This window comes from Pomacea canaliculata, linkage group LG14 (genome assembly GCF_003073045.1).
Source record: "Pomacea canaliculata isolate SZHN2017 linkage group LG14, ASM307304v1, whole genome shotgun sequence".
Lineage (NCBI taxonomy): Eukaryota > Metazoa > Mollusca > Gastropoda > Architaenioglossa > Ampullariidae > Pomacea > Pomacea canaliculata.
Genome location: NC_037603.1, coordinates 12308805 through 12322811, shown reverse-complemented (window position 1 = coordinate 12322811; position 14007 = coordinate 12308805). Strand labels below are relative to the sequence as shown.

Below are 14007 nucleotides of genomic sequence, written 5' to 3'. Positions count from 1 at the left end.
ATTATCTCCCGTCGCTCACGTGGTACATTTTCGCGCCGTTTTAAGAAAAGCTGTCGTTCATTATTTGCAGATCTTTGTTATTATTTACTGGGATTGTTCAGTGGATTCGTATGTGATTGTGTGTCAAGATGCCGCCCAGAGACTATACTGCAGAAAAGGGTATGTTTCAGTACCACTGCTATTATCTGATGCCTTTCACAAGTGTCATCTCTCGTTGACAATCGTACAGTTGTTTTTTTTTAATGGAAGTTTTGTGTCAGGTGCAGCAAATGTTCCGAGGACAAAAGCAATAGTGCAAAACTCTGAATTCTTTTGTTTATTTCTTTTTTTAAATTTCTTTTTCTTTGGGAAATAGATTTGTTAAACAAGCTTTCACATGATTTATCTAAGTCAGCACCTGGGGCACTCACTGATCAATTACATATTCAGATCAAAGAAATATATGATGCTTATAACACTTCAGTTAGACTGGAGAGAGCTAGAATTTCTTAGTTTGTAGATGAATAAAAAGAGTTTGTAGAAACATTTTCCAAGTGTACAACTTTTAAACGATTTGCCATCATAGTTTATTTAACATTTTGTTACCCAGCATTTGTTGAATGTTTCTGTTGACCTATATAAAAGCCTGTCCCAGCACCCACATACAACATACAAATACATCTAATGGAATGTGTAGTAATATTATATATAAATAAATCTTACAATACCTTAATTGTGGACCTTCAAATGTAAATAAAATAAGTTTTTCATTCCATACTTAGCATATTTCCACATCCTGGTTGTAATATATCAAAGGCTTATATAATTATTGGTGAAGTAACTAATAGTAAGCTAACAATATTGTGTTGATAATTAACTGACAGTTGTCTTCTTTAGGTTCCTTGGAGTAAAAATAATAGAAACTCATCATTAATTTTTTTTGTTGTTTTAGGAAAGGTTACAACATTTCTCAAAGAATTCTATACTGACAATCAAGCTGGTGCTAAGGAATTTGTGTACAGTCAACAACTGGTAATATGTTTTATGTTTTTGTCATACTGAAAAACTGTCAGCAGATAATAATGCATTTTTCTGTGCTGATGAGGTCATATTCTGAGATATAAAATCACTAATGTAAAAACATTTTTGTTTTGTACTTCAGCTAAATTTAGATGCTTTTCTCATGGCAGACAAAACTTGCTCACCGAGAACAGGTCAGTCTTGTTGTGGATCTTGATCATGTGAGTGATCATGACCCTGATCTTGCGGATGCTATTATTGAAAACACTCGACGCTATGTGACAATCTTTAGTGATGCTGTTCAGGAAATACTGCCAGACTACAAAGAGAAAGAGGTAGGAAGATAGACTTGATATGCACATTAACACTTCAATAAAATTATTGGTACATATCCTTTTGTTTTTGCAAATCTTTATCACAGCACAAATTAGTTTTTAATTACCTTTTAGCAATGCTAATCCAGAATAACAGTCACACATTAATGCTTAAACTGTAATGGTACATTTGTCCTGGGTGTTAATGGCCTGTATCCTTTTGTTGCAGGTTGCTTTTAAAGATACTCTTGATGTGTATATTGAGCATCGCCTGTTGATGGAACAGCGTGCACATCCTGATGGGCAGGAAGTCACACGTGATCCCTGTAACAAATATCCTCCAGAGCTGATGCGTAGATTGTATGTTGGTTTTGTTTATTTAATGTGAGATTGTAGAATTTATTGTTGCCGTTTTATTCTTTTGTAACTACTCTGAAAAAAAATGAATCACAAGATAACATATTTCTTTGTCATTGTAGTGAGGTGTACTTCAAGGCACCAAGCACCCAAAAACACCTTGCTATCAGAGAAGTAAAAGCGGAAAGCATTGGTCACCTAGTTTGTGTGAAGGGTATTGTTACTCGTGCCACAGAGGTCAAGCCCATGATGACAGTGGCCACATACACTTGTGACACCTGCGGCAATGAAACCTATCAGCCAGTAAGTTCAGTCAAGTTCTGTCTTAGAGGTTTTACTTCCTGCTGTCTAATCTAAAAGTCACTGATTCATTTATTATGTTTGTTTATTTTCAGAAGCCAACAAGTATCACATCTTTCATAGTGCACCGTAAATCAAGAGTGAAATTTGGTTGCATATTGGGTTTCAGATAGCATCGTCATCTTTTATGCCATTGTTGATGTGCCCAAGCCAGGTGTGCACCACCAACCGATCAGGTGGGCGCTTATACTTGCAAACAAGAGGGTCAAAGTTCATCAAGTTTCAAGAGCTGAAAATTCAAGAACATGTAAGTAGCATTTTAGTTGTAAAAATGGTATCTTTAAGTTAGAATATGGTGGTAAAAAGTGCATGCATTTATTTCTTTATTTGTCATGTGAACAATTTAAAGGTTAAAAAAGAAAAGAAATTTTTGTGTTGGTTTAATGCGTTTGTGAAACAGATATGAGGATAGTTGTCACTCAGATATTCCAGTCAGCCATAATAATTATCAGAATGTATCTTGTTACAGACCAATCAGCTGCTCATGTGGAAAAGTTTGTTCATCAGAATGTGTTTGATTACAGAGTGACCAGGTGCCTGTGGGAAACATTCCACGCAGCATGACTGTCATGTGTCGTGGAGAAATCACTCGTCAAGCCCAGCCAGGAGATCACATCAGTGTGTGTGGTGTATCCTTTGTCAAGTTTTAACAAAAAGTAAAATACAGTTGTTTTATGTCATAACTACATTTTTTCATGTAGTTATGTAACTTACTGACATAATTTAGCAAGCTTGCTTTTTATCCATCTCTGAATTTAGGACTGCATTGTAGGTTTGGTTATATTTGTGGGCTATGTATATTGCTACCTGTGTAATGTAAAGCTCAACTACATCATCATAATTGTTTGGTTATTTGTATTTCGGTAATTATGCCTTGACATTAGAAAGATATTTCTTCCAATGCTAAGACAGGGCTTTCGACAAATTGCTCAGGGGCTGATGTCAGAAACATTTCTTGAAGCACACGTAAGTCACAAACAACAATGGTCACAGTGTGTTTAAACAGTTTTGTAAAAAACACAACGCTTTTATAACAAAATAAATTTTTACTGCTTGTATGGAACCTGCCTGTAGTCATAAACAATACTTTTACATATAAATGAACCATTTCAGTCTTAGGGATTATGATACAAGCCATTTGCTTCATTAATGCAACCAAAAAATAAACCAAACTGTTCTTCAGTATATTAGACATTTGTGCATTTCCAGTTTCTGTGCCAGTGTCATCGCAGACTTCAAACTGTACTTGACACTTAAAATGAATGTTCCCTGGAGTTCACAATAAAAACATTTAAATGAAAGTAAGCTGGCAAGAGAAGTTGTTTAAAAGCTACCAATGTTGAGCATGTGCTGTTTGTACAAGATGTATCGGCATTTTTGTCTTTAGAAAATAGCATTGCATGCTGCTAAGCTGCCAAGTTGTGATGTGTTTGCAGCGAATTATCAAGATGAATAAAACTGAAGATGATGAACTGGATGCTGGTGACCTCACAGAGGCAGAGCTTAGACATGTCGCAGGTAAGGTTTCTGGCAGTATTTTGCATCTGGAGCCTGCAGCTAGTAATGTGCAACTTACCCATGAAGTTGTAAAAATCAATTTTATTTTGCTACCAGTTTCAAGCATCCATTCTTGTGCTTTATCTCTTTGCTTTTTTTGTGTGTGTGCAGAGGATGACTTCTATGATAAACTAGCTAGTAGCATCGCCCCAGAGATCTATGGCCATGATGACGTGAAGAAAGCTTTGCTGTTACTGCTTGTTGGGGGTGTAGACAAATCACCAAAGGGCATGAAGATCAGAGGTATATTTTCTGACACCTGGGTAGATATCTCAGTTGAAATATCACCCTGTGCTATCAGTTTTTCCCACTGATCGTTTGTTCACAGATTAAATGAAATCAATATTTTTGTCACATTTCACTTGCACAAGGAGCATCATTTGATTAGAACAAATAAATTTGATTGTCCCTGGCTTGGTTGCTTTTTAAAAATTGTTAACTGTTTCTTTTAGTTGTAAGCTTCATGCCTCATCCTCTGACTCAAAACTGCACCCCGTTTTGATGTGCAGTGATACTCTGCTTCCACTATACAGCTGGTTAGATAACTTTATCTTCTCAGTGCTTCATGAAACAGGAATTAGTTTGCCTGTCAATGTAACTTAGCCACCTAGTTCATTACACAAATTGGACAATTTTACCCACGAATAAAGTGCCGATGCTTACAAATCCAAGCCCTGATTAATGTAGTTTATTAAAAGTTATGAATTTTTTTTTTAAATATCTGATGAGTTTTTTAAAATGGCATAGGTTTGTCTTGCAGGGAACATCAACATTTGTCTGATGGGGGACCCAGGAGTGGCCAAGAGTCAGCTGTTGTCCTATATTGATCGTCTTGCTCTCAGGAGTAAGTATTTTTCCAGGAGCGCTAAAAGTTTCCTTTATTAATCATCTTCCTTCCAGAATTTTATTTTAGAAGTACTAATTAAAAACAGGTGCCAGGATTTACATCTTGTATAAATAATCAGAATTTTTATAGACCTCTGTTTTTTAGTGTAATTATGTTGTTATTTCTGTTCTGTGCATAATTTTAAGAGACCACAAAAAGTACAGAATCTTGAAGTGATGTGACATACATAGAAAGACTGTATTTTACTTTTAAACATTGCCAGTTTGTTATTAATTGCATACAAAAGTATGATTCTTGTCTTTTCTTGCAAAAACAGGGTCGTGCATTATGTTTGATACATTTATCATCCTAAATTTGTTTGTACATGGGATAGGTCAGTACACAACTGGGCGAGGTTCTTCTGGTGTGGGTTTGACTGCTGCTGTGATGAAAGACCCAATCACAGGGGAGATGATGCTGGAGGGTGGTGCTTTGGTGCTGGCTGACAGGGGTGTCTGCTGCATTGATGAATTTGACAAAATGATGGACACCGACCGGACGGCTATCCACGAGGTCATGGAGCAGCAGACGATTTCCATTGCAAAGGTATGAGTCCTGCATTTTAAAATAAACTTGAGACAGCATATGACCTAAAATGTGATCAGTGTTTAACCAGTGGATGGTATGTCATTAATGCAAGCAGTTTGAAATTATTTAACTGTTTGGGTTCATTGTGTTCAACCATATGATTTTCCTTTTTGTTTTTATGACAAAAGCTTAATTGCTTTGGTATCTTCACCTTAGTTCTGCTGCAGTAGAACTCTTCAGATTAGAGATACATTGCATTCAACTGCATTTTGCAGGCTGGAATCATGACTAGCCTAAATGCACGAGTGTCAATCCTGGCTGCAGCAAATCCTGCCTATGGTCGCTATAACCCCAAAAAGTCAGTTGAGCAAAATATCCAGCTTCCGGCAGCTCTTCTGTCACGTTTTGATCTGTTGTGGCTGATACAGGACAAAGCTGATCGAGAAAATGATTTAAGGTACATTTCTTCTTTTATTTCATGATGATTTTAAGGGGTCTTATTTGTTTTCCTGATTTATACCCTTTTGTTTAGGACTGATTTTACATGAAACTGTTAAGCTGTTGAAGTGACATGACAAACCAGTCAGTGCATTACATTTACATAGCTTCCTATACTGTGTCCTCCTTGACTTAAATATTTGCTTCTTCTTTTGTGATTACAGGCTTGCCCAGCATATTACCTACGTACATCAACACAATGTCCACCCACCTCTTCAGTTCCGGCCTCTTGACATGCGTTTGATGAGGTATGTTTCGTTTGCTTCAAACTGTACTTTTTGTTTAAGCTTACACTAAAGGATTGTTCTTGTTTTTACATTACCCTGAAGGACTACAAAAGACTGGAATGGTCTTTAAGAGGAATTTTAGGGGACTAAGGAAAAAATACATTGTTTGGTTCTTCTTTACTGATATATGAATTAAGCATAATATCCTGAGGACAGACAGCTCATTCCATGCCTATTAAAACCCTATTGCTGACATTTGCATTTTTTAATTACTTTATTATATATCTTTAGTTGCATTCATCTGTCCGAGGACAACTGAGATCTTTGCTGTTATACACTCTTTTTCGTACTGAGATTCAAACAGAACATGTCTTCTTCCTCTATACGGCAGGCGCTACATTGCTTTGTGCCAGAGGAAACAACCAACGGTACCCGAGGCACTTGCAGAATACATCACTGGGGCATACGTTGAAATGCGCAAAGAGGCCCGCAACAACAAAGATATGACTTTCACAAGTCCACGGACTTTGCTAGCTATTCTTCGACTTTCTACAGCACTTGTGAGGCTTTTTGGGTTTTGTTTTGTTATAATTGTTTTATTTTTAATGGTGTAAAAGTTCTATTACTTTTTGATGGGTGATGGTGATTTAGAAGCAAGCAGGTGCTTTATGAAGAGTACCTTAAACATACGGACTTTTCATCAATCTGATAAATGTTGGATTTGTTTTTCAGGCCCGCTTAAGACTTGCTGATACTGTGGAGAAAGAGGACGTAAATGAAGCTATGCGGCTGATGGAAATGTCACGGGATTCCCTTAACTCTAATGCAGATGCTCATGTCAGGTACAAATTAGTGTTGGTAGTGCTTGGAAAGTCACATTTTTTCCAGTTTGGTAAAGGCCCATTTCAAAAAGAAAAAAAATCTACATTTATTTTTATTATTACCGTTTTGTGAAGTGTAGAGCAAGATGAATGGCTGTCACTAATGTATGTTTAGTGTGTAAAAGTTCTCTATTTAGGGAATGTTTTCAGCTTCTGACAAAATTTTCATTGATATGGAAACTCCTTTTTCATAAAGTTGCTATAACATATGAGCTAGCACCTGCCATATTGAGTAGTTCATGTCAGTGAACATAAGTATATGTGGGCAGTCCTGATCTAACTCTAGTAATCATTACGTGTTTGCAGAACCCAGAACCTCACAGATCAGATCTATGCTGTTATTCGTGACATGGCACCAGTGAAAGGTGTGAAGTCCATCAAGATGTCAGATATCATGGAACAGTGCACATCCAAAGGTTTCAAACCAGATCGTATTGATGCTTGCATAGAAGAGTATGAGGAGCTCAACGTCTGGCAGGTCAATGCTGCTAGGACACGCCTGACCTTTATTTGAGCAGGATGAAATCAGGCCTTGCTCGCAATTTTCTTTTAAGATATCGGCACGAGTACAAACAGCTATCAAAACTGATATTTAAGAACTGAATAAGTGTATTCTACTTTAAGACCTGTATGGGTGAATTTTATTTACATGGACAGAATTTCTGTGAGAAATCCTTACAGAGGACAGTTCACCTGTGTAAAACCATAAGTTAGTGGACAAAACTGTAAGATAAAAATAAAGTTTGTAATCCACACACTAGCTGATGAGTAACATTTTTTCCTTGCTTTTGGCAGTTAGACCTGCCTCCACATCTTTGCCTTGAATGTTTCTAGTGGCACTTGAAAGTTTACTGTAAAGGATTCCTAAAATCATAATATCATTGAACTCTAGTAGAGCAACATACAACACATCAAGGCAACAATTTTCTTTTACTAAATCTGGGTGAAAGAGGATGGGGGAATAGGAAGATCTGCAGTCTGCAAAGTTTGTTAAAAGATAACATGTTAGGCACAGACCTTCATTACTGGGTCAAGTCCAGCTTTTTAGAGTCTCCCATTTTCCGGTCTGTTGGCTGGTAAGATCCTCACACACACACACACACGCCATCTGTTTGTCGACGTAAATGGAGTTGATCAAAAATAAAATCGGAAAGTTGAAAACTTTTGCATCATAAGGTGTTTTATCAATAAATTGAGATGTGGAGACCTGGCATTCATATCAATTAATCTATCCCTTTGCTTAACAGGCTGGGAGGATTAGCACTCCTTGATTTTGTTTCTGCAGTAATCGCCCTTTATGGATGGAACACAGCAAATCTTAGCTTTGTTCTTCATTCTATTTTGTGATCTTGTTTAGCGCATTAAATTTGCCTTTGGCTGAGATATTACCTTATATATATACTCATTATAATTATTAATGATTAAAAAAGTAAATAGAATCTGTTGTGGCAATGTTTTTATACAATAAAATTGTTGATAAACCCAAATTCGTTTTCTATGAACAAAACATTTTACGGAAAATGCTACTGCTAATTTTGCAATAATCAGTCTTAAAAAAAAGGTTCTGATAAAATAAAAGCTTAACTACTCAATTCTAAAAAAAATTTCCTCTTGAACAATCTGACAATTTAAAATTGGTAACGGAAGTGAAAACTTTCTTAGGGTTTGTTACGATGGGGTATAGAGGCAACGAATGAGAGACGCGCAGTCAACAAGGTCCGTGATGTTAGGTGCGCATTTCTGGCAAGAGAAATTATTTCCAAAATGTGGATGTTTTTTGCCAAACTGGCCTTTTCATACAATGCAATATCAAATTTTCTGGCTGTTAACCAAATTGCAAGAATTTAGCATTTGCACTGCAGTTGCAAGGACTACAAAATCACACCATGAGCAAACTAGCAGGGTACATGTTGCTGACCTATATTGCAGTCACTGAGGACAATCATACTGGGAATGAATAAATTGCAAAAGTGTTTACACTGTGACGACCAAATATAGCAGGCTAATTTTATTTTGTGTGGCCTGAAAACTCCAGATGGCTCTTGGCAGAAAACAGGTTCCCCACCTGTCATAGAGCATGCAAGTCTTAAAAATGTTCTTGCTAATGGAAAAATCAGTTTACAATTCTCATCAGAGTATTGAGAGCCTAGTGAATTTACATCATGAAAACATTTAATATTATTACACCCTTTTATTTTTCACTCTACGATCACAGTTACTGAGTTTATTTTCTTCATTATACAGCAGTTCATCAATTATGAAATATATATAAACCCAACATCTTTCACATGTCTTACTGACATCCACTTGGCTTTTTACCAGGGGGATGAAAATAAGAGATTGTTTTGTTAGGTTAGAATTCTTCATTTATCCGTTTTGCAGATGAAACCGCTTAAAACCCTGAAACAGGGGAGGCGACTTTTGTGGGTAAGAACGTGGCCCAGTGCAATGTTTTCTCTCTTGCCATGCACAGTCTGTTTCCAATCGACAAATGAATTTTGTATAAACCATTTTACTAAAACAGACTTTTGAACTTGTGGATCTTTTGTGGCACAAGTAGTGTGGAACATCGCAGTATTTGTAAAGCGTCTGCCATGAAGGGGAGTTCACTCGGTGTAAATACAGGATTGTCGTCGTCTGCACTTATTTTTTGTTGAGGGGAGTGGTGGGAGGAACGTCTTCATTCCCTATTTTGACCTTTGAACCCGAGGCGTTGCGCCGTTCTTGGTAAATTCTTGATGTCGAGCGCGGTCTCAGTTCTCACACTGTCGGCTGTGCTGCCATGCTGACCTTTGACACCACGCTGGGACACTTTCTTTGCCGGTTACAGAACCAGTCGCTTTCTCTTTTTGTTTTTCTTTCTTTCTCACCCATTTTGGTGGCGGGATTTTATTTATGGTGGTTTAAACTACACTTTTCCTCCTTCCGCACCCACTTAGATGTGGCCTCCTGGGTAGGGGGTGGGAGTGGAGTGGAAATGAGAGACAGTGAGCATTGGAAAACTCGTGCGCCATTCCATCTCCTTCCCCTTCCTTGAACCCACCACACAGAGACATGTACTGTCTCACAGCGGCTAACCGTAAAAACATCTGTGAATTCTTTGAATGTTCAGCCACAGTCAGTCCTAGGAATCAGATCCTGGGTCTTTGGTATGAAAGCATGTGTTAGAAGCCTGTCACGCAAAATTCTGTTGTGGACAGGTATGCAAACACACTATCAGTACTCATGAATAATGATATGGACAGACACATTAACACTATCAGTACAAATGAACCACAATACGGATAGACACACAAACACTCATGCATCATGATACAGACAGACTCGTAAACACTATATCAGTACTCACCCAACCTACTACAAATATTCAACTAATGAAATGAGCATCAAAACGCCCTGGAGATGTCGGAAAGACCCAAATGATATAAATTTAAACTATGGTTACACTTCTGTTATTGTCCATCTAATGTGCAAGTTATATTCTACAGCAGAATTTTGCATATACAGATGTAAATGCGCTTTGTGTTGGAACAAAAAGGATTCTGCAAATGATAAATGCTGGACTTGTAGTCGGATCATTGTTGTAGGAAACACAGACAAACTTTCACAATTGTGATAAAAAGTCAAAACACAAACTCTTATACTTTCTTGGTGTTTAGGGAAAGATACTTTTGCTGACATTTACAGCGGGAATTCTAGCAGTTAATCGTGTTACAAGCATCGCCAGCGTTTCTGAAACTAAACTCTTGATGCCATCATGATTTTTATGATGTAAATCTTGTTGTGCTCGGTCTTTGGTAACAGCCATCTCCGTGGAGAATTATTTAAATGATATTCACCGAGGTCATGAATGATTTCCGACAGTGGAGTACCTCAATCAGGGATTACATAACAAACCTTACAAAGGATAAACACACTCACACAGAGACAAAGCTACAGGAATGGGAGTATCAGGTCATGTGTGTTGCACAAATAACCATGAACTTACCTATGTAAACGCCAACTGTCAGCACTATCAGTATTCATCACATGATATTGATCGCCAATGACCTTTTGAGTACTGATGTTACAGTTCACTTCTTCCACCCTATCCTCAACCCAGGCATCGAATTTTAAAAACTCGACCTAATTTCAAAGGCTAAAGGTCAAACAGCACCAGTTGGTGTTGATGTGACACGTTGGAGGTATATTTGTAGTTGATGCTAAGCGCCTGGCTTCGGACTAACCGATATTGCACTGCTCCAATTAAAAGACATTTTAACCTCCCTCTGTACATCTGACCCCAACTGCACTTGAAACAAATACCGCATGAGGTGCAACAGGTAGCTCGGTCAGCACATGTCCCGCTAAATAATATCCAGGGGAAGGGTAAACCTCCCATAGACGAGTGACCATAGGGGCTGAGTGGTGCCTTGTGTACATATTTACATGAAGAAATAATAATAATCTCCGACACAAGCTTGCAGACACGTCAGGTGTTGAGGACACCATTGTGCGAGGAAATCAGGTCACCTGTTAGGTGCGCTCTATCGCCACAAAGCCGCTGGCCAGGTAACGGAGGGAAATGAAATGCAGTCATTTCTCTTTTTTTTTTCTTTCAAATGCAACATGATCACAACCAACTTCGAGAAAGATGGTGAAATGTGGGTGTGTAGGGGATGGGGTCAAAACTGCTCACGACTGGCTTTCTTTCTACTGGAGCACATTGTATCACAAGTTGCCATAGCAACGCTCATTCTCTGACTACCCTCCTTCTTACAGACCTTATCCTCACGGTCGTCTTACCTCCTCCTCAATTTTTGTTTTGTGTCCTCCTGATCTGCGTACTCAGGCTTAAAATTATGGCCATTCATAAACTTAAAGAGCGCTGCTCGCACCTGTCGATATCCAGGTGAGCGGTCGTAACGCGGCACCGACTCCACTACCTTTCTCCTCCCGCGTGACGTCACCGCCAACATGGCGACCGCAGCCCCCAGCTGTTGCCCCATAATCAGAGGAAGCTGCTGGTGATATTTACTGGTTATTTGTGTAACAAATGTTGCGGACAGAAGTTTATGGTTATTTGTGCAACAGACGTGACCTGGTGTTCCCATTTCTGTCGCTTTGTCCTCGTGTTTGTGTGTTTGTGTGTGTGTTTATCCTTTGTTATGAACTGCCAGACACCACCGCAGTGGATGTAGAAATTTGACAAACAGCCAACTTTTTCTGGCAGGCTTCTTAAGCAGACACATGCTGTTATATTCTAATTTTTGGGAGGTAAAAAGTCCCGAGCTTGAGAATATTCTTGTGGTGCTGCTCGCTCAGCATTCAAGTCGGCGTGTTAACGCGCGCGACCTTTTCTTTCAATGAGGGATTGACGAGATCAGGGTGGAGGGCTGTGTGTGTGTGTGTGCTGTGTTCGGGTGTGGAGGAGATCGGGATGGGCACACTGCAGTCACACTCTGTAGGATGGAACTTTTTCATCCTGGTTTAGCCATCAGAGAGGCGGTTGTGGAGAGTTCCAGACGGCAGGCAGTCAACCCTCCTTTCTCATGGTTTTCCAGAATCTTAGTTACAAAATACATTTTACAATCGTCGAACAGGGGAAGACTAAACAAAGGTTTAGGAAAGCTAAATAAGTGAGACTTTTTTTTTTTTTTTGACAAGGAGAACTTGTTTTTATATCAACGATTCCTTTCTATATACTTCACGCACATTCGCTCAACCACGTGATCTCTGTAAACAAACCCTCTAAACCTCTAATAATAAATGCAATCACCCACCTAGCATTTCAAAGAGAGTATTTTCTAACTCATCTACTGGGCTACATTTACCCGACATTGAACATATAATTTTATCTCTTGTTGTTGTCGTTGATGATGACGACAGCGATGATAATGATGATAGTGACGACGACGACGACGATGATTGATTATTGATAATTGATTTCCATGGTGATTTGCAGACAAAAGATAACTCTGGCAAGTTATGTGCAGTCCATTCTTGGTGTCTGCACGAACAGGACATCAGTCATGTTGAGACTTTCGTTCTCTCAAATGAAGAACGATAAACTATCTCTGGATCTTCTACATCTGATGTTTTCTGGAAATTTTTGCTCAAAATTACAGGTTATTCACGTAAGTAAGGAAAATATTGTTAAAAACAGAAATCAGCGTGAGGTTTGAAACAGAAACTGTGACCACGGACAAGGTCTTTGCCTTAATTTGACAGTCCTGGCAATCTTCTTCTCTGTATTCATGCACGAAACGAAGGCAGTAGACGCTAACAGCTGGGTACGGATACCCACCGCGGGCGGACCCCGGGTGTTTTTCTAGTCTGACTGCTGACGGCAGCATGAAAACACGGGACATGGCTTTCATCTGTCATTGTCTAAGCTCGCAGATGCCGCTTGCGCGTGGCCGCAAATTGCGTTTTGCCAGAATCAAGGGATTAGCGGCACTCACGCAGGCTGCGTGTAAAAGCTTATTGTATTTCGCAGGATGGTGAGAGAAAGGGTTCGATACGTAAGGTCAAAGGTCAGGGTTACTGTTTTTGCCCTCGGCGAGGTATTTCTGCCGTCGCTTTGTCCACGATCATCGTTGGGATAGGCGACGGTAGTTCACGTGACCAGAGAGGAAGGAGGAGGAGAGAGAGGGTGGGTTATGGAACTGCGGGGTGGGGAAGGGGTGGGTGGCATGATCAGTCACAGCAGCTCCAACACATGGTGATCACATTAACATGTTTATGATGAGCAGTGATGCTAGCTCTTGCCGCCTTGATAAATGGGAGGGAATCCAGATCGTGGTTTTTTTCTCCTTTGTCGTCAGGTGACTGTCCCTTTAAAGTCACATGTTGACTTGCTTAAGGGTGAATTCTTCTCCTTGTATAGCGACGATAGAAAGTTAGTAATAGCTATTGTTCTGTAACGACCTAAACCAGGTCATGGAACGACCCCTGCCTCTAGCTATTGTTCTGTAACCACCCACGAGGCTCAGTCTGTGTACCGACTGTACCACTCTAATACCCAATAACCATTTCGTCCACCTGAAGGGCCCTCGTCTTCAGATTAGAAATCGTAATGTGCTTGTCTTCTATTTGTGGTGTCGTTGACGGGACTATCCATTATTATCTTATTATCGATAGTGCACTTTGCTCACGAGCAAGTTTGCAATCGTATCGTCCTGACCTGTACTTTCAGATTCCCTCTCGCCTGTCTTGAATGCAAAACCAAAACAACATAAAATGTTGTGAACGTGCATTTTTCTTTGATTATGTTTAGAGAGTTGCGGTGTCTATTTTCAAAACATTTTCTATTGCAATGAACAACACTCTGTGTGTGTGTGTGAGGGAGAGAGAGAGAAAGAACCACACCCTTCTGCTGAAATCGTAAACAGAGTTGCTGGGCATGCCTGACACTGGTT

The 14007-nt window shown here is 39.2% G+C and overlaps 1 protein-coding gene across 1 annotated transcript; it reads left to right on the top strand.

Annotated features, from left to right (window-relative positions):
- Positions 1-2: 2 nt before the first annotated feature.
- LOC112555459 (DNA replication licensing factor mcm7-like) lies at positions 3-7405 on the top strand. Its single transcript, XM_025223882.1, has 17 exons — positions 3-159; positions 932-1011; positions 1170-1334; positions 1543-1673; positions 1793-1973; positions 2140-2277; positions 2555-2659; positions 2919-2996; positions 3467-3548; positions 3699-3830; positions 4348-4431; positions 4808-5019; positions 5277-5458; positions 5664-5747; positions 6118-6286; positions 6459-6568; positions 6914-7405. The coding sequence occupies exons 1-17, from the start codon at positions 129-131 to the stop codon at positions 7119-7121; spliced, it is 2172 nt and encodes a 723-aa protein (XP_025079667.1). The 5' UTR covers positions 3-128; the 3' UTR covers positions 7122-7405.
- Positions 7406-14007: the final 6602 nt, after the last annotated feature.